At 52.8% G+C, this 17363-nt stretch overlaps 1 protein-coding gene across 3 annotated transcripts in view; it reads left to right on the top strand.

Annotated features, from left to right (window-relative positions):
* MED27 (mediator complex subunit 27) overlaps positions 1 to 17363 on the top strand; it is a 175242-nt gene that overhangs the window by 45985 nt on the left and 111894 nt on the right. For all 3 annotated transcript variants that reach the window (XM_058672284.1, XM_058672286.1, XM_058672285.1), the window contains exon 3: positions 15739 to 15869. In XM_058672284.1, the coding sequence (XP_058528267.1) occupies positions 15739 to 15869 (131 nt within the window). The remainder of the gene's footprint in view (positions 1 to 15738; positions 15870 to 17363) is intronic.

Genomic DNA, 17363 nt, shown 5'->3' on the forward strand with positions numbered 1-17363 from the left:
CTAGAATGTGCAGACAGTTGCATGCTGCTGTGTGCTGGCTGCTCAGTCCGGGAAGATCTGTGTGATGCTAATCGCACATTAAGTAGCAGGAGGGAAAGATGATCAGACGCTGAGCTCCCTAGAAGAAAGCCCTCACCAGCATCCCTTCACCTGCCAGGTTGTTTTTTTTTTTAAGTCATTTGGGCAGTAGAAAGACCCAGCGAGGCGCATGGCAAGGGGCAGAGGAGAGCAGCAGTGTGAGTTCTCATGGTGCCTTCCCCAGAGACGTGCCAGGTGGCGCCAGGCTGGAGCTGGGAATTCAGTCCAGGTCTCATGCAGGGATTCCTTGACCATCCCCTCCCCCCCCCCCCCCCCCCCCCCGCCAGCTAGCTCACAGGGTATGCATCAGCAGGAAACCCAAGCAGCACGTTGAGTCCAAGGCCAAAGGCCTGTGCCCTTGAGCCCTTGGCAGGGGAGGGCCAAGCAGGCCGTCCTGAGACAAGCCAACTGATGCCAGTACAGAAGGCCTGGCCTGTTGAGTGCTGGTAGAGCAACTGGAACACCCCTGCCCCGGCCAGACTGGATACCTCTAACTGATAGGTAAGTCCTTTGCTGTTTTCCCCAGTTGGTTGACATCTCTGGGGGGCATTCCCCCGGCCCCCACCGTTGGTAGTCCCCACCTGGGTGCTCCACCCCTTCAGGGCAGGCCACGCCCCCCACTCCGCCTTGCCTTCAGCTCTGTGACCCTCCCCCACCCCTGGTTTTTGCAAGGGTAATGCAAAATGCAGCTCGCAGGTCTCTTTCAGACCTTGTTAAAACATCATTCCCTGCCTTGTTCCCAGATTTCTGTGCTTAATCACAGAAAGGCAGCTTGTTCAAATATACATTAGTCTTGTTCGGAAAACTCTGTTGGCTTGTCTTCCTCCCCGCCCCCTCCATATTTTGTAACCTTGCTTCACCAAAGCCCTTCTTATTAAATATCATAATTTGTTCATTGGAGAGTTATTTGTAAACTTAATTAACTCTGTGTCAGTGTTTGAGTTAATTTTCTGCCTTTAATTCCAGCTTCCCTGGCCTTAGTTTTCCTGACTGTGTCCTGTGTCTGTTAAAGACTTGGTAAATAGTTTTGAAATGCCAGTTGGTGATATATGGGCCTCTTTAACATTTCTTTGATTTATGTGCAGTGCTGTGGAAAAAGGCAAAGAAAGCAAATTATATGGTGAAAATGTTGCCAATCTTCACTTTTTTACCCTTAGTTTTAAAAAGTACACTTATCAATCAAATCTGATGGATTTCGTTTTTTATGCACATTGCAGTTTTAACTGTTTCAAGACTGATGGTGTGTGTTGTGGATGTGTGTTGTCCTGCGTAGCCTAGTGCCCCCTAGGGGTCAGGGCGCGGAGCGCTCGCTGCTCTCCCCCACCGCTGTGATTCGCAAACAGCGGGCATCGTTTCAAGAACTTTCTCATTGTGTAAGCTTCTCTTGTAATCCCATTGTCCATGAACTTTCCAAAGCACCCACATGTATGCGTGCCCTCTGATGGAAATGGGACGGTGCATGTTTGGGCCCTCAAACCCGTGGCGGGGGCTGATGTTAGCCAGGGTGACTTGCCCAAGATTGCCTGACACGTGCCAGTTAGGGGCTGGCTCCCTGGCATAGGCAGTGAGTCAGCAGGTGCTTTTGTGCTGGCACTTGGAGTTTAGTGGGTCTGAGGAACCCCTGGGCACTTGGGCTGGGCTCTGCAGTGGAGATTCTGACCCAGCCGTTTGGAGGGTTGCTGAAGTCTGGTCTGTGACCCCGACTGGGCTCGGAACCAGTTTTGTGAACTGATCTCCTTGACTGACACCCCTTCTGCGGCTGTCTACCACATGGAGTTCAAAGCGGGCATGTGAGAGGCCTACCAGCAGGAGGTCCCCTGGTGGGTGGGTGCAGTTCCTGCAGTGCCGCAGCTCTGGTCCCGAGTGTTTTCTTATCTGTCTATTCATTCATTCAGCAAGTATTTATTGAGTTACTACTGTGTGCCAAACTGGTGTCAGCGCTGCAGCTGAGTACTGACTAAGGCAGGTGCCCGCCGGGAGACTGCAGCCTGGGGGCGGGGCAGGGAGAGGATGAGGCAGGGGGAGCAAAGAAACAGCAGTGTGTGTGTGTGTGTGTGTGTGTGTGTGTGTGTGTGTCTGATGCCCCGTTGAACTCATTGCTTTGGTTAATGTACAGTTGTGTGGTACAGGGGCCTTTAATGGTGGTTGGGAATGACGCTTTGGCAGCTGAAGGACAGATTGAGCCTTGGATGACAGGAAGGTTCCAGAAAAGGCACAGTGATGGAAAGGGGCCCCAAGGCGCATCTGGACTTGGGACGTCAGGAACAGAGAGGAAGCTGGCCAGGGTGGCCGCTGCAGCGGGTGGTGGAGAACGCCTGGCACATGGGTGAGGGGCACGCCAAGGCGTGTGGATGCCACCCTTGTGCCCTGGGACCGTCGCCTGGCTGAGGTGAGTGCCTTGGACAGAGGCCGTGGTGAGGTCCTGGCCAGCCCGGGTACCGGGCCCAGCACAGCCACTCCCTGCTGCAGGGCACAGGTTTAGAGCGCTTTTTGTTTTTGTTTAAAAGATTTATTCATTTTTTCTGAGAGGTAGACTTACAGACACAAAAGGAGACACACAAAAACACACAGAGACCCTCCATGTGTTGGTCCACCCCCAGATGTCCGCAGTGGCCGGAGCTGAGCCGAGGTCAGGGACCAGGTCTCCCACGTGGGCATAAGGTCCCAAGCGCTCTCGCCACCTTGGCTGTTTTCCCAGGCCATCAGAGCAGCTGAGACTCCAGCTGGCACCCAGGATGCCAGTGCTGCAGGCGGAAGATAAGCCTAATAAGCCACCGCACTGGCCCCTGTTTTTAGTAGTTATTTTTATTGAATTTATTTATTTGGGGGATTTTTTTTTTTTTAAGAAAGGCAGATACATAGAGAGGAGATACAGAGAGAGAGAGAGAGAGATTTTCTGTCTGCTGGTTCACTCCCTAAGTGGCTGCCTCTGTTGAAACTGAGCCTATCTGAAGCCAGGAGCCAGGAGCTTCTTCTGGGTCTCCCATGCGGGTGCAGGATCCCACGTGGGCCGTCCTCAACTGCTTTCCCAGGCCACAAGCAGGGAGCTGGATGGGAAGTGGAGCTGCCAGGCAAGGACTTAGCCACTAGGCTACCACACTGGGCCCTAATTGAATTTATTTGAGAGATGAAGACACAGGACTCCCATCCATTGGTTGGTCCAAAGATCTCCCACTTGCTGATTTATTCAAATACCTGCAGTGGCTCAGGCGGCCAGGTTGGGCCAAGGCAGGAGGCTGGAACTCAAACCAGGTCTCCTGCATGGGTGGCAGGGTTGGGAATGCCTGAGCCCTCAGCACCTGCTGTCCCCCAGGCTGTGTTGGAGCCAGGATGGAGCTGGCCTTGAACCCAGGCATCCTGACATGGGATGCAGACATCCCGAGGGAACAGAGCAGCTGTCATGGGTTCAGAGGGCTTCCCCAAAGCTTTGGGGATCTGAATATGTTTTGGATTTTAGAGTATCTTATAGAAAGGAGGTGTGGTTCATATACCATGTTACACCTGTGACAGTGTGCTTGAGGGCAATACCCCATAATCAAATATCGTGTAGCAAAATGTGATTCTTCACATTAATGTAAGATGAATCAAGATTTTAAAAATAGATTCACATCAGTTCATGTCACATTTTCTGCCACATCAGTTCTGGTACTTACATTGATGACTTGCATAAATTGATGCATTTTTCTGTTGTGTGAGGGAGCTCTCACTCGGCCCGGCTGATTCTGGGCCGCTTTTCGGTTCTGGGTGTGAGACTGGCTGGCAGCACACGGGTGGAAAGCTGGATGCATGGTGACTAGGAGGAAACAGAGCGAAGCCAGGCATGCCGGGTGCTGTCTGACCTGCGTAGGTGCTGGCGCAGAGGGAGCCGGCAGCAGGGCTGAGTGGGAACAGTGGCCATGAACTCCCAGCACTCTGCCAGCCAGGGCAGGGCTACCTTCCCATTTCCGAGAGGCCTGGTTGGGGCCATCGTTCCTGTCTTCCACTTCCTCATCCTTGCAATGAATCCTAGCTAACTCTGTAGCTGTTGCAACTGGACACATTGCAACCTGAAGAGACCTAAGTGGGAGAAAGGGAGCCCATGGGTCCCCGTTCTGGTCCCTGAGATTGGACGTGTTTGCATGAAGCTGGCTCAAAATTCAGATTCTTCGCTTCCCACCTCTCCGGCTGTGTCCTGCTAGTCCAGTATTCCCTTCCGCATGCCAAGTTCCCGAGGGGCACCTGGCGAGCAGGGCCGTCCACAGCGCAGACCTGGAGTTCCAGCCCTGCTGCTTCTACGGCTCAGTGTCCTCTGGTGTGAGACAGAAATGAACAGGCCCCTGCAGGGTGCTTGTGAGGTTAGTTGGTGGTGGGAGTTAGGATGACGCCTTGTTGGCAGTGGAGCCCATTTATATCCTAGTAGTACTGCTTTCTGATCTCTAATCCAAACGCTGCTCCAGACACCAGGGACATGGCTAGGCGACTAGGGAGATCTTGGCCTTCTAAAGGCAGAGGGCATTTCTTTGCGTGTCTACCGCGTCTAGCAGTATGTTCTGCGTTGGACAAGCTAACCTGTTCTCCCAGGAGGGAGGAGAAGCCCCTGTGTTAAACACTCTTGTGGCATACCATTTATGAAAAGAGAAAAGATAGATACACTGAAATCAACAAATGAAGACATAAAAATGAAAACCTGGGTTCTCATGTCTTCTAATGTCAACCCTCTAAGACATGTTTCAGTTCTCTGCGTGTCCGGTGCTTCAGTGGAAGAACAGGCTGTCTTGTTGGGCATTCTGAGCTGAAGGGACCATTGGAAGAGGCAGTGTGTGCCTGGCCTGGTAGCCTTCCCAGGAAGGCTGCTCCCGCTGAGGACTGCTAGGATGGGTGTGGTGGGAGGCGGAGCGTTGGGACCGAGCAGCCTCCTGGTTCCCAGCCGGCTGCTGCCGAGCCGCAGTCTGGCTGCTTGACAGATTCCGGACAGTTTGTGTGGGCTGCAGAGTGTCCTCCTCACGTCGGGGGCTCAGCCATCTTAGACACAGCCTGGCTTCCCCTCTCCTTGCCTGGCGCGACCAGGAGTAGGCCTGTTTTTGTGTGTTTCAACTAAGGCTTGCATCAGAGCAAAGTTTTCCAGTTGCTGGCTCAGTCAGATTGTCGTTGACCAGACAGCCTGAGCTCGTTGATGTTTTCTGAATGTGGACTCTGCCGGCTCTGCTCTGGACTTTTCATGTGTGTAACCCCCACTAACACCCAGGGCCTGAGTGTGAAGCCCCAGGTTGCTTCTGGAGTGGTCCAGTGGCGTTGAGTAGCAATGTTATCCCAGTGTGGGAGCCTAAGTTCTTCCGGCTGAGACCGGCTCCGTGTCACACAGCTGAGGAAGCAGAGGGCCTCTGCTCCAAGTGCAGACGGCTGCCGGCACACCCACCTGGCTAAACGGTGCAGATCTTCCTCTCCCTAGGTCATGGTCATTACTTAGTATGTATGACGTTTGCCTCTTTTCTCTTTGAAGGAGAAAATCCTGCCCTTTAGGCTGTACCTGCCTTGCCTTTTCTGTTCTTCCCGTGCAGGCAAGCACAGCCATGACCTAGAGCACCCAAGACAAACCTTCCCATAGCCCCCACGGGGTGGGGGAGAGACCGGCCTTACTGACACTGGAGGAATGTCCCCGAGGGATTATTCAACGCATCAAGTCTGGGCCACTTTGTGGGCCTTTAGGCTGCATGCCCTTCGTGAGTAAGAAGGGCTTCCCTGTGAAAACACTTGGCCTGCTTCTGTAGGGCTCATACAGGTGTGGCTCCCATTGGGGGGTCTCCTCGGGACTGGCCAGGGCACCCCTGGGACGGACGAGGGAGGAACCCCGACTGTCCTACAAAAGGAGCTGGGAGTGCAGTTTTTCTGGACACTCCCTAGTTTGCTCTTTGACTCTTGGTGGTATTTGATCAAAAGGTGAACACTGTCATCAGTTTTGTTGGAGGGAGGTGAGTTTCTAGGTAAGGTCATTTCTGAAAATGTTTCTAATGTTTCCCTATTTGCATTGTGCTTAGATTTTATGACTTCGAAAAAATCTTTTTATAGAATTTTGCTGATTTGAAAGGTCTTGTGGTAGAGAGACATCTTCTACCCATTGGTTCACTCTGCAGATGCCTGTGGCAGCTGGTGCCAGGAGCCAGCAGCTCCACCTGCGTCTCCTGCATGGGTGGCAGGGCCCAAGGGCTTGGACTGTCCTCGGCTGCTTTCCCAGGTGCATTAGCAGGAAATGGATGGGAAATGGAAGTGGAACTTGGTCCCAGGGCCTGTAATATGGGGTGCTGGCATCCCAAACTTGAGTTTGGCCCTCTGCACTGCCACACCCACTCCTTCTGGATCCATCCCATCCCTTAAGGAACCCTGGGTGCTTCCCCCCTCACAGGAGCCTGGCCACGCCCTCTCGGGTGGGTGAAAGGTGGGGAAGGTGCCATTAAGCCTGAGCCATGCACAAGTGCACCTGCCTCTGTCCTCCTGGGCTCAGGAGGGAGGAAAGACCCCCAAGCACTCTGTGGAGGAAAGCCTGGGCCCCGTCACTCCCTAAGCCACCAGGTGTGGTCTCCCTGTTCCCCCTCGTGTTTCCCGACCCTGCTCCTGCCTGCAGGAGTGGAGCTGCGCTGTGATTTGGGTTTTTCTGGCCGTGCCACCGCTCATCCCTCTTAAGCGTGTGTCTTCTCCGTGCTGCTGCCTTTCCTCTGTGCCCCGGTGCCCACTGCTCACCCTGGCAGCACCCCGGTGGGCCTCGGCAGTACACCTCACGGGAGGATGGGACTGCACATGATGGTGAAGGCCCCAGGCAGAGGCGAGAAGGCGCCTCGGTCACACTTCCCTCTCTGAGGAGATGTGTTTCCTCAGACCAGGTAAAAGAAGCTTGAAAAATCTGATTATCGTTTTATCTGTGGGTTGTTTTTTTTTTTTTTTTTTTTTTTTTGTCAGATTGAGAATTTTTAACAACAGCCCATTTACAGGGTTCTCAGCTGGAATGTTTTCTGTGATCACCTGGCCAAGCATTAGTGCTTAGGACTGTGTGTCTGGGGTTGGGATGCTGGGTTTCTAGTGTTGCTATTTTACTTCACCATTGAAGAATCGTTTTGGGGACAAGACAGAAATGTTCAGCAAGATGCTTCTTGCTTGTGAAGCCTGAGCCCTTGCTTCCCCTCTGCCTCTCTGAGCGTGGGGAAGGGCACTGAGCCACGCAGTGTGCATCTGTAGTGCCGGCCCACCCGCGGAGCCCCACCCTGGGTTAGCTGTCACCAGGCCGGGCACTCACCGAGAGCTGCGTGCCAGCCTCCTCACTCACTGCCTTAATTGGACATTGGTGAAATGTCTGCATTTCATAAGTATATTCCGATTTCACCAGAGTTGATTTTTATGCTAGCAAGTCAAGCTCAGGCTGTGTTTCCATAGAGAAATGTTTGCAAAATAGAATCTCAGTGTTAGAAGGAACCTTGGATAGAATTCCTGCGTTATTTTGTAGACTTTAGGCCTTAAGTATTCGTGTAAAAATGCGTATTCTACATGTTTAATAGAAGTGTAAAGATAATCCCAGGATATGTCATCATCCTTGGAGGCTCAGGTACCCGTTCTGTCGGTCAAGTGTGGATGTGTGCATTGTAAATGAAGTTGTTCTGGCTTGGTGGGTGACAGGAGCACATTGGCCCATCTGCCCTGGGCCTCCTCCCAAAACACCCAGGAGGCAGCGCCCCCCGGTCCTGCTCCCCACTGGCCCTGGCGCTCTTGGTGCTCTCAGGCAGTGCCCCCCGGTCCTGCTGCCCACTGGCCGTGGTGCTCTTGGTGCTCTCAGGCAGCGCCCCCCCTGGTCCTGCTGCCCACTGGCCTGACGCTCTTGGCGCTCTCAGGCAGCGCCCCCCCCCCTGGTCCTGCTGCCCACTGGCCCTGGCGCTCTTGGCGCTCTCAGGCAGCGCCCCCCGGTCCTGCTGCCCACTGGCCCTGGCGCTCTTGGCGCTCTCAGGCAGCGCCCCCCCCCCCCGGTCCTGCTCCCCACTGGCTGTGGCGCTCTCTGAGGCAGCATCCCACCCCCGCCCCCCACCCTGCTCCTGCTGCCCACTGGCCGTGGTGCTCTCAGGACTGCCCTGTCAGTTTTCACCTTGTATCCTGACAAGCGACCCACATGTCTTGGGCAAGCTGCTGTCATCAACTGCAGTGGTGCTTGTTTGAGTTCTAGGGCCTGGGGGCCAGTGGCTTCTGTGTCTGCTGAGGGTCCTTCTTGGCTTGCCCGCGGCTGACTTCTTGCCATGTCATGACACAGTGGAGAGAGAATTCTTTTTCCTTACTGCTTTTTCTCGTCGTGAGTTTTTATTTGAAAGGCAGCATGACACCCTGAGAATGACACAGACACACAGAAGGAAGAGATGGTCCACCTGCTGGCTGGCCACCCATGGCTGCTGGGCAGGCACAGCCAGGGCACGGAGGGGCTCTGTGCAGGACTCTCGCAGTTGGCAGGCAGGGGCGCTTTAGCAGGACACTGGAAATTCAGAGGAACCTTCTTCCGGGGCTCGCAGCAGGCATTCTGACCTGAGATGCGAACAATCCGCACAGCCGCCTAACCACTGCATCCTTTCTCCTCTGCTAAGGGCATCACCCCCTTTCGGATGTGCCCCCCTACTCCCGAATTCATCTAAACCTCATTACCCCTCGAAGCCCTACTGCCTGTAACGCTGCACTGTGCCTTGGCCTCTGACAGGAGAATGTAGGGGAAGTTGTGTAGGGCACGCAGGAGCACTCCACCCAGGGCACTAGGAGACGCTGTAGGGCACGCAGGAGCACTCCACCCAGGGCACTAGGAGACGCTGTAGGGCACGCAGGAGCACTCCACCCAGGGCACCAGGAGACGCTGTAGGGCACGCAGGAGCACTCCACCCAGGGCACCAGGAGACGCTGTAGGGCACGCAGGAGCACTCCACCCAGGGCACCAGGAGACGCTGTAGGGCACGCAGGAGCACTCCACCCAGGGCACAGGAGACACCCTGACCTTTCTCTTCCCTACATTGCTCTCTGAGACCTTGTGGGGTATGTGGGGAGAGAGCAAAGCTGAACGCAGAGGCAGGTAGCGGGGCACACCCTGGGGCTCCTCCCGGCTGGGCTCCTCCTGTCTGCCGCCTGTCTTTGCTTTTTGTCGTCCTTTTTTCTCCCTTCCTTTCCTGCAGTGCGGTGGTCTCTCCATTTTTAGCAGTACTCACAGTTGGCTGGCTGTAGTCTGCACAGATGTGTGGCTGACATCTCTGTTGGCTGATTGGCATCTTTGAGGCTTGGTAACGTGTGTGCAGCTGTGGTGTCAGGAGGTGTGATCATGGAGATAGGTCTATTAATAAAGGTGTGAATTCTGGGAGGTTCCAGGGGAGCAGTCCTGGGCGGCCCTGAGCATTACAGGTGTTGAAAAGGACTGAGGCTGCCACCTGGCCTCCTGGCCCACTTCAGTGGTAGCCTTGGAAGTTTGGACATTGTGGGGATTAATACGTAGGACAAAAAGGCATGCTCAGGGCAGGCAGCATGTGAACACTGCCCAGCGGGACAGGACGCCTGGCCCTGATTTGGTGTCCTGCGCTCACTGTCGTTGAAGGGCCACGAATGTGGCACCCAGTGGAGAACAAATAGCAAATAAATTGGAGGCTTCCTTCTTCTGATTTACTGATGCTGTTTTGACCAAGTAAAAAGATTATTTACCATAAAAGCTCAAATCTAAGGGCTATTTTTTTTTTTTCAAACTATTGGCTATTTGAAAAAAAAAGCATTAGGAGATAAAAGGAAGAAAGAAGCTAATATCATTATCTGGTATTTAGATTAAAGCCCCAGGAAAACAGTTAGATTTACGGTATTTTTATGTGGTTGTTTTCCTTGGCACAGATAATGGCAGGAGAACTCGCCTGTTGTTTGCTCAGAGTTATGCTCAAAAGAGCCAGAGCGCTAGTCTGATATATGACTCCTTCTCATTAGCTGGAAACAAAACGTATTACAGTAATGAGGGGCACAGGTCTTCGCAGCTGAAAGTGGTAACAAAGTGTTTCTAGGTTCACCCTCATCTTGGTTCTGGTTGGGAGCTTAATGGGCTGGAGACATGTGGCTGCGAGTGAATCTCAGACTAGCACCACAGCCACCCCCAAGGCCCCAGGCGCATGTCCCAGCTGCACGGCGTCCTGGGGCCCTGGGCTTTGGTGCGCTCAATGGCACCTCAGCGGGCATGCAGCGCCCTTGCACCACCAGTGGGTTGGTGTTCCGAGGGGCAAGAGGCCTTGATGTCCTTGCCTGGTGTCATTATGGATAACAGAGATCTCCCAGAGACGTGGTCGGTGGGTTTGTAAGGCATGTCAGGCGGGCCCAGAGCCGCCCCGTGAGAGAGCAATGAGTAGCTGGGAGGTGGCGGCATGTTGCCAACAAGTGCAGGATTTAGGGGTTTTTTTGAAGTCTGTAGTTTTAAACTTTCTTTATAGTGAGTATTTAACCCGTAAAACAAATGCGGGGTGAAGGTCTCCCCACCACAGGAATGGCTGGAGTCAGCATGAGGGAAAAGCGTGCCGTCACGGCTGGGAGAATGGGTGGGGGCAGCAGGGACGGGGGGGGGGGGGACTTCCTCAGCCTGTTCTCCGCCCCCACCCAGACACAGCACAGGCAACAAATGTCAAAGATGTGCCTCCCTCATCAGCGCGTGACCCACCTCCCTCCTCGCGTGTGTATAAGGCTCGTGCCGCCCTCCTTGCCGAGTGAGGCTGGGCAGGGCGGGGGGTGGCTCTCCAAGGCCCCTGGATTTCCTTTCCTGAGCTCCAGCTGCGCAAGAGCTAAGCGCTCGGGTGTATGGCTAGAGGGCAGTTGGAGTAAGAAATTGACCTTTGTGGCTGAGTCCTGACAGCAAGCACCTGCTAAGCCAGGTGTTTGCCTTCCTGAGAGGCGGGGCCAAAGCATTCTCCCTTGCCTTGTGGCTTGCAAATTCACTAGCACCGCCTCATGCCGTGTGCTACCCTGGGCATTGTGGGGAACACGGGCGGGGGGGGGGGCGGCCAGGGAGGGGCTCTGCCCATGTCTGAACCCTCCAGAGGAGTCTCCCCGGGTGGCCGGCTTCCTCCCCTTTCCTGGGTGCCATGGCTGTGTGGCAAGGAGCTGTGTGGGTCCTGGGGGCTGCCGTCCTGCCTGTGGATCCTGGGGCTGCCAGCTGGGTGCAGTTGTAACTGAGTTCTAGCCCACTCTTCGTCCAAAGGATTTAGTTACTGAAAATACTAATATGTCTTGTCATTGTCTTAGATACATAATTATTATATAAAGCGCTTTTTAAAAATACAGTGAATCTAATTTTTGGATTAGGAAAACTCTTTGTCCCCGCATCCTTAAAGAAGCCTTTTTTTGTAGCGAAGAAAAAAATCGTATTGATTGATTTGGCTTATCGCCTGTTAGATTTTTGAAGTCAGCTTCTCTTAGCTCAGGACTCAGGCCGCCTGGTGTGGGTGGTATGACACTGCAGGTAGCCCAGGGCCCCACAGCAGCGGTAGCGTGTCCTAAGGGCCTTCTGAGTAGTGGGCCTCATCGCACCTCACTGGCCTGACGGGCCTTGAACTCAGTGGCCATGACAGATTCACTTCCTTGTTCTTCCCAAACTTTGTTCCATTGTAAAACATTGCCTTTGTCTGTTTGGGAGCAGGTGGAAGCATTCAGAATAATTTCCCTTCCTACAAGTTCCTTCCAGTATATGTTGCTTATTTTTAAATCCAAACTGTTGGACCCTTTAAAAACCAATTCTGTGTAGACCGAAGCTACCCATGGAAGACAGTTAAGTATGCACTGCAAAGACTGTAGCCATGACTCCACCAGCCCGTGAAGCCACGGGCGCCTCTAGCTGCTTCAGAAACACGCAGGACCTTCTTGCAGAGCCTCAGTCCTTGCAGCACACGTGATAGGCCTTTGCTGGGGAAGGCAGCTCACATGACTGGGGAGCACAGGATCCCACTGTCGGGGTGCCAGCGCACCTGAGAGAACAAGTGAGGCCTTCCCGATTTGAGTGTGGCTCTCACCCCTCTGAGTTCCTGGGGCTTTCCCAGGTGAGAAAGAATTAGTTATAGAAAGTTTTAGGTGGAGAACTGGTAGGACAATCCTAAATCATTGGTGGAAAATAAAAGGGTGAAATTAATAGATAGCAAAATAGTTACTGAGCGCTCCGGAGAACACTCAAGTTCCAAATGGCTGCTCCTAAGGAGGGCGACCAATGAGTCAAGGCCCCCCCATGTGCCGCAGAAATGGCCCACCCCCACAGGTGTGAAATGTACAAGTTAAAATAATGGGCTGTTTTATTTCTCTCCATCTTTCATTTTACTCCTGCTGGCGAGTGGAGAAATGGTGTTGGGTAGAAAAATCATGTTAGAACATTGATAAGTTGCTCTTTGAAATGGAGCTGTTTCCATGCCACAGACATTTGGAGAGAAGTATGTCTATTGAAAGATACATTTGTAGAAAATATTACAGAACCTGTCATTGGAAACTTAGGGCAGTATTTTGAGGAGTGATGTGTTCTTAATGCTAATTTGTGGATTCACTCTGAACTCCCTTCTGCCGTTTTAGACCCGTTGGCTGAGTGAACATTTTCCACGAGTCTAAACTGTTTCATGGAGTGGGGTAGCTGATGCTTGAATAATGTGTACATCCAGTTGAACAGGAGCTGCCTGTCAGTTTTATTAACTTTGACCTTTTCTACCATTATAAAGGTGGTTCCGTTAATATTTAATGGGCCCCTTATAGATCCCGACAGTTGGAGCTGTGTTCCTGGAAACTGGGATCTGTACCTATGATTAACAAATGTCACCTCTTCCTTACGCGCCAGCTTCTGGGGTGAGCGGGGGAGGAAGACTCCTTCCGCCTGCGTGCTCTATTCCGGGCTCGTTGGACACCGACCACGTCCAAGATGGCAGCGCTTTCAAAGGATCCCTTTAAAAGACAGACAGCAGTTAGGATGCGTTTCTGCTGCCTGGGGTGTTTTGGTTGGTTGTTGTTTGAGCAAATGACCCCGCTGCTGCCAGGTGGGCAGAACGGCCGGCCACTCTGCGTGGTTAGCAGGACTGCTCCACTCTGAGTGTCAGCAGGGCCGGAGTGGCTGAGCTTGCATGGGCCCTAATAGGATACAGAGACCAAGACGAGCCAGGAGGGGGCCTGCCAAGCTGTCTTTCCCTTTAATTCCGTAAAGCCCTATGCATATTGCACTCATTGCAAATTCTAGTGGGGAAGATCGAAACCCAAGCAGCTGACATTTTGAAACATTGTCTTTCAAACTTGTACTGTCCCTGGCTTCCATCGATTTCCCATTTAAGAAATCTGTAGGAGAAAACCAAATTTGAGGAAAATTCATTGGTTTAAGATGAGCTGTTGGAGCCACATTACCCCTCCTTCCTCCACTTTGACCATGAACGTGATAGATCTTTGTGTTACGCTGGGCAGCTGCCAGGCTCCCACCGCGAGCCGGCGAAGCCTGGCCGGAGCCTGTCCAAGTGTGCCTTCCCCTGGCAGCCGTGTTGCGGGAGCAGGCTGGTTCTGTTGGCTCAGTTGCCGCTGCGCTCCGTGTGCAGGCCGCTGGCTTCCTAGGGGAGGCCATTTCGTTTTCAGCACGACATTAGCCGTGTTGCTCACCGGAATGGCTAGCTGGGCAAAGAAAGAGCCACAAACTGGGTCAGAGCTTCAGAATGAATTACAGTTTATATGTTTAGTTAATTCTAAATATGTGTTTAAAAGACCTTGCTTAATTTGAGGAGAGAGGAAGAAACATATTGAATGTTAGAAATTATTTCAATCCGAATTCTTAGCTTGGCATTTTCACACTTGAATGTTTTATTTACATCTGCTCACAAGTGGAGTGCCTTTCAAGGATCGCTTTGTTGCGGAAAGGTTGTTGACAGCTCTTGTGATCTGAAATACAGAAGCTCAGAGTTTTGAAAGGACAGAGGGAATTATTGTCATGTGTCAGCTTGGCTAGATCTCCTCCTTGACAACGGGTGAGAACGATGAGTTGTATTTGAAGTCATGAGATCCTGGCGGTGGGCATGAGGGAACTTTGTGCAGCGACAGGGATTTTCTGTGCTGATTGAGGTCTTAGTCCAACAGCTGTTTACCTTGGCCATCAGTCATCCAGGCGTGCTCCTCAACCGTTCTCTATGTTATGTACATTGTGACTCAGGAAGGTGTCTTGTTTTAAAGGCTTGTTTGGGTTAGAAGCAGGCAGCAGCATTTCTCTTCTCTGGCAAGACATTGAAACACTACAGAGAATCAGATGATCTGTCTTCGGCAAGCTCGCGGCTCAGCGGTTTGTCCAGGAATAAAGAAAGGAGGCTTGCTTGAAGCCTGTTGAAACTGTGCTGCCTTGTGCCCTGGTTAGGTTGCTCCATCCCCCCTAAGTGGAAGAGAAGGTGGCTTCCTGTCCTCTCCCTTCAGGGAGCCCAAACCCATTGATAGACATTGCCAGATCATCCAGGAGCTTGTTGTCCATCGAAGACAGTAGCCCAGTGGGCCTGAGGGGAGCTGCATACAGTGTGTGTATGTGTGTGTGTGTGTGTGTGTGTGTGTGTGTGTGAGATAGGCCAGATTGAGGGGGGCTGCACACAGTGTGTGTGTGTGTGTGTGTGTGTGTGTGTGTGTGTGTGTGTGAGATAGGCCAGGTTGAGGGGGGCTGCACACAGTGTGTGTGTGTGTGTGTGTGTGTGTGAGAGATAGGCCAGGTTGAGGGGGGCTGCACACAGTGTGTGTGTGTGCGTGTGTGTGTGTGTGTGTGTGAGATAGGCCAGGTTGAGGGGGGCTGCACACAGTGTGTGTGTGTGCGTGAGTGCACATGCGATAGGTCAGGTTGTAATCATGGTTTGCTGTTGTAGACCCCAAGTTACATGTTTCTTGGTATAAAATGAGACCTGACGATAGTGAGGTTCCAAAACTAATTTTATCTCGAAGGAAACCTGAGTTGTATCTCGAAGAGAACAAGTACTACAGACTTGGAAGCTATTTATAAGAAGTACATGAATAGTAATAAAAATTTAAGAGAGAAGGGCCCAGCATGGTAGCCTAGCCGCTCAAGTCCTCGCCTTGCGCATACCAACGGAAGGAAGCGATTCCTCTGTGATCCCAATGGCTGAGACATTACTTGGCCACGTGCCGCGTCCAAGGACCTGGTGCAGACCGTGGGTCAGTGTGCTGAGCTGCTCCCTGGGGGTCCTGGACTCTGCTCCCAGCGGCAGCCCCGGCTCAGCCCTGCTGGTCGTGGCTGGTCAAGACAGGTGCTGTCTCCCTCTCAAATAATTTTTTAAAACTTACAATTAAAGAAAAAGTTACCAAACTATCCTAGTAGTTAGAGAATCATCATAAGTGTTTTAGAGAACACCTTTTTAAGCGTTTCTCTGTTTCTGGAGTAACTTTTTAAGCATTGAACACAATGGTGTTCCAAGGTTTTCCATATTTCAAGTGACCTCGCAGTTCCCTGTGGAGTGTCGCGCTGGCCTGTTACTCATCGTTGTGTAACTCTGTGATAACCACTTGATGCATGCTTCTTGTGCAGTTTGGTTTCCTCCATGCGAATACTTCTGTTGACACAGAGTGTAAGTAGCTGTATTTGAAGCTGTGTGTGTTGGTGGCTTCCTGCCCTGGCCCTGCCATTACTAACACTGTTTTCTCTCATTCTGCCTCTGTCCACAGCTGCAGTACCACGCCGGTCTGGCCTCTGGCCTTCTCAATCAGCAGTCCTTGAAGCGCTCAGCCAACCAGATGGGCGTGTCTGCCAAGCGTCGGCCCAAGGCCCAGCCCACGACTCTGGTCCTGCCGCCACAGTGAGTGATGGCTTGGAAAGCACTGTGTTCAGGGGAACTCTTTTGTGTTTGCTTTGGGATAGTAGAGTTTTTTTTTTTTTTTTTTTTTTTTTCAATTTTTGTTAGCATTTGTTTACCTGAAAGAGTTACACAGAGAGACAGGGGGAGAATGAATGAGAGAAAGCTCTTCGCTCTGCCGGTTCATTGCCCACTGGCTACAACGGCCAGGGCCGGGTCAGGCTACAGCCAGCAGCCCAGACCTCCACCCAGATCTCTCGTGTGGGTGCAGGTGGCCAAGAACTTGAGTCATTTGCTGCCGCTCTCCCTGGGGCCTTAGCAGGAACCTGGACCAGAGTTGGAGCCACAAGAACTTGAACTGGCCTCCATGTGGGATGCCAGCATTGCAGCTAGCAGCTTAACTTGCTGCACTGCAGTACCAGTCCCTAAAACTTTGGTTTTTTTTAAAGAAGGTGTCTGTTAGGCCTTGAAACAAAGTAGGATTGTAGTTTAACTTGTGGAGAGCCAGGGAAGCCTCTGTGTACCACTGCTCAGCTTCCGCGCATCCTGTGTGCAGGTGTCTGCGGACCTCAACGCTTAGTTTCCCTTCCACAGCCCAGAGTGGTGGAGAGCTCCTCTGCGGGCCCAGGGAGAACTGGCTGGAACCGGGCACAACCAGGCTCGGCTCTTCTGTCTCTGAATGGCAGCATGTGTGCTTGCCTCTCTCCCAGGGGGTGGGTGACAGGTGCGCTGAGGCTTATGGGATGCCTGGTGACATGATTTCTTCATGTGTGTTCATACATGTGTCTGTACTCCCAGAGTCACCAAAGACCCTGTCCTCACGTTCCTCCCCATTGGGACGGTTTCAGCAGCTGCTTTTCCTGTTCTGGACCTTTATACAAACAGGAGCACCCCCCTGTTATCTTCTGTAACAGCTTCCCATCAGCCCCAGGGCTGCCCTGCCCAAGGCTGGGCTTGGGCGTGGCTTGCCTTGCCCTGCTGCCTTGTCCTGTCTCATCTCCCTGCCTCGCATCCTGTCTCAGATGGTGTTTTTCCCTTTCCAGTTCAAAGGAGTATCTCCCAGGAGAGTTAGGTGCCTGCCTCTGCCCACAATGCTAATGTGCCTGCTGTGTGCCAGGCCCTGTTCTAGGCCCTAGGCACAGACTCAGGGGGCAACACAGACACTGTCCCAGCTCCTGGAATTTTTCATTTAGTGGGGGGCGTGGGGGAAACGGCTTCAATCAGATGGCCAGCGAGGGCCTCTCCGCAGAGATGATGTGAAAGTAGACTGGGACTGAGGAGGAGAAAGGGCCCAGGGAAGCTGGGGAGGCCACGGGAGGACTTCCCCTGGGGCTCTGCCTGTAGCCAGTGGACACTCCTGGGCCAACGGTCGTGGTGGCGGGAGGGAGGTTCCAGGCCCTCTGCTTCCTGATAAGAGAGGAGTGACTGCCCTCCCCACCCCCCGCAGGTGGTCTTTCTGTGCCGGGTGCACACGTAGGAGACCCTTCCCACCAGCAA

Source organism: Ochotona princeps, chromosome 14 (genome assembly GCF_030435755.1).
Source record: "Ochotona princeps isolate mOchPri1 chromosome 14, mOchPri1.hap1, whole genome shotgun sequence".
Lineage (NCBI taxonomy): Eukaryota > Metazoa > Chordata > Mammalia > Lagomorpha > Ochotonidae > Ochotona > Ochotona princeps.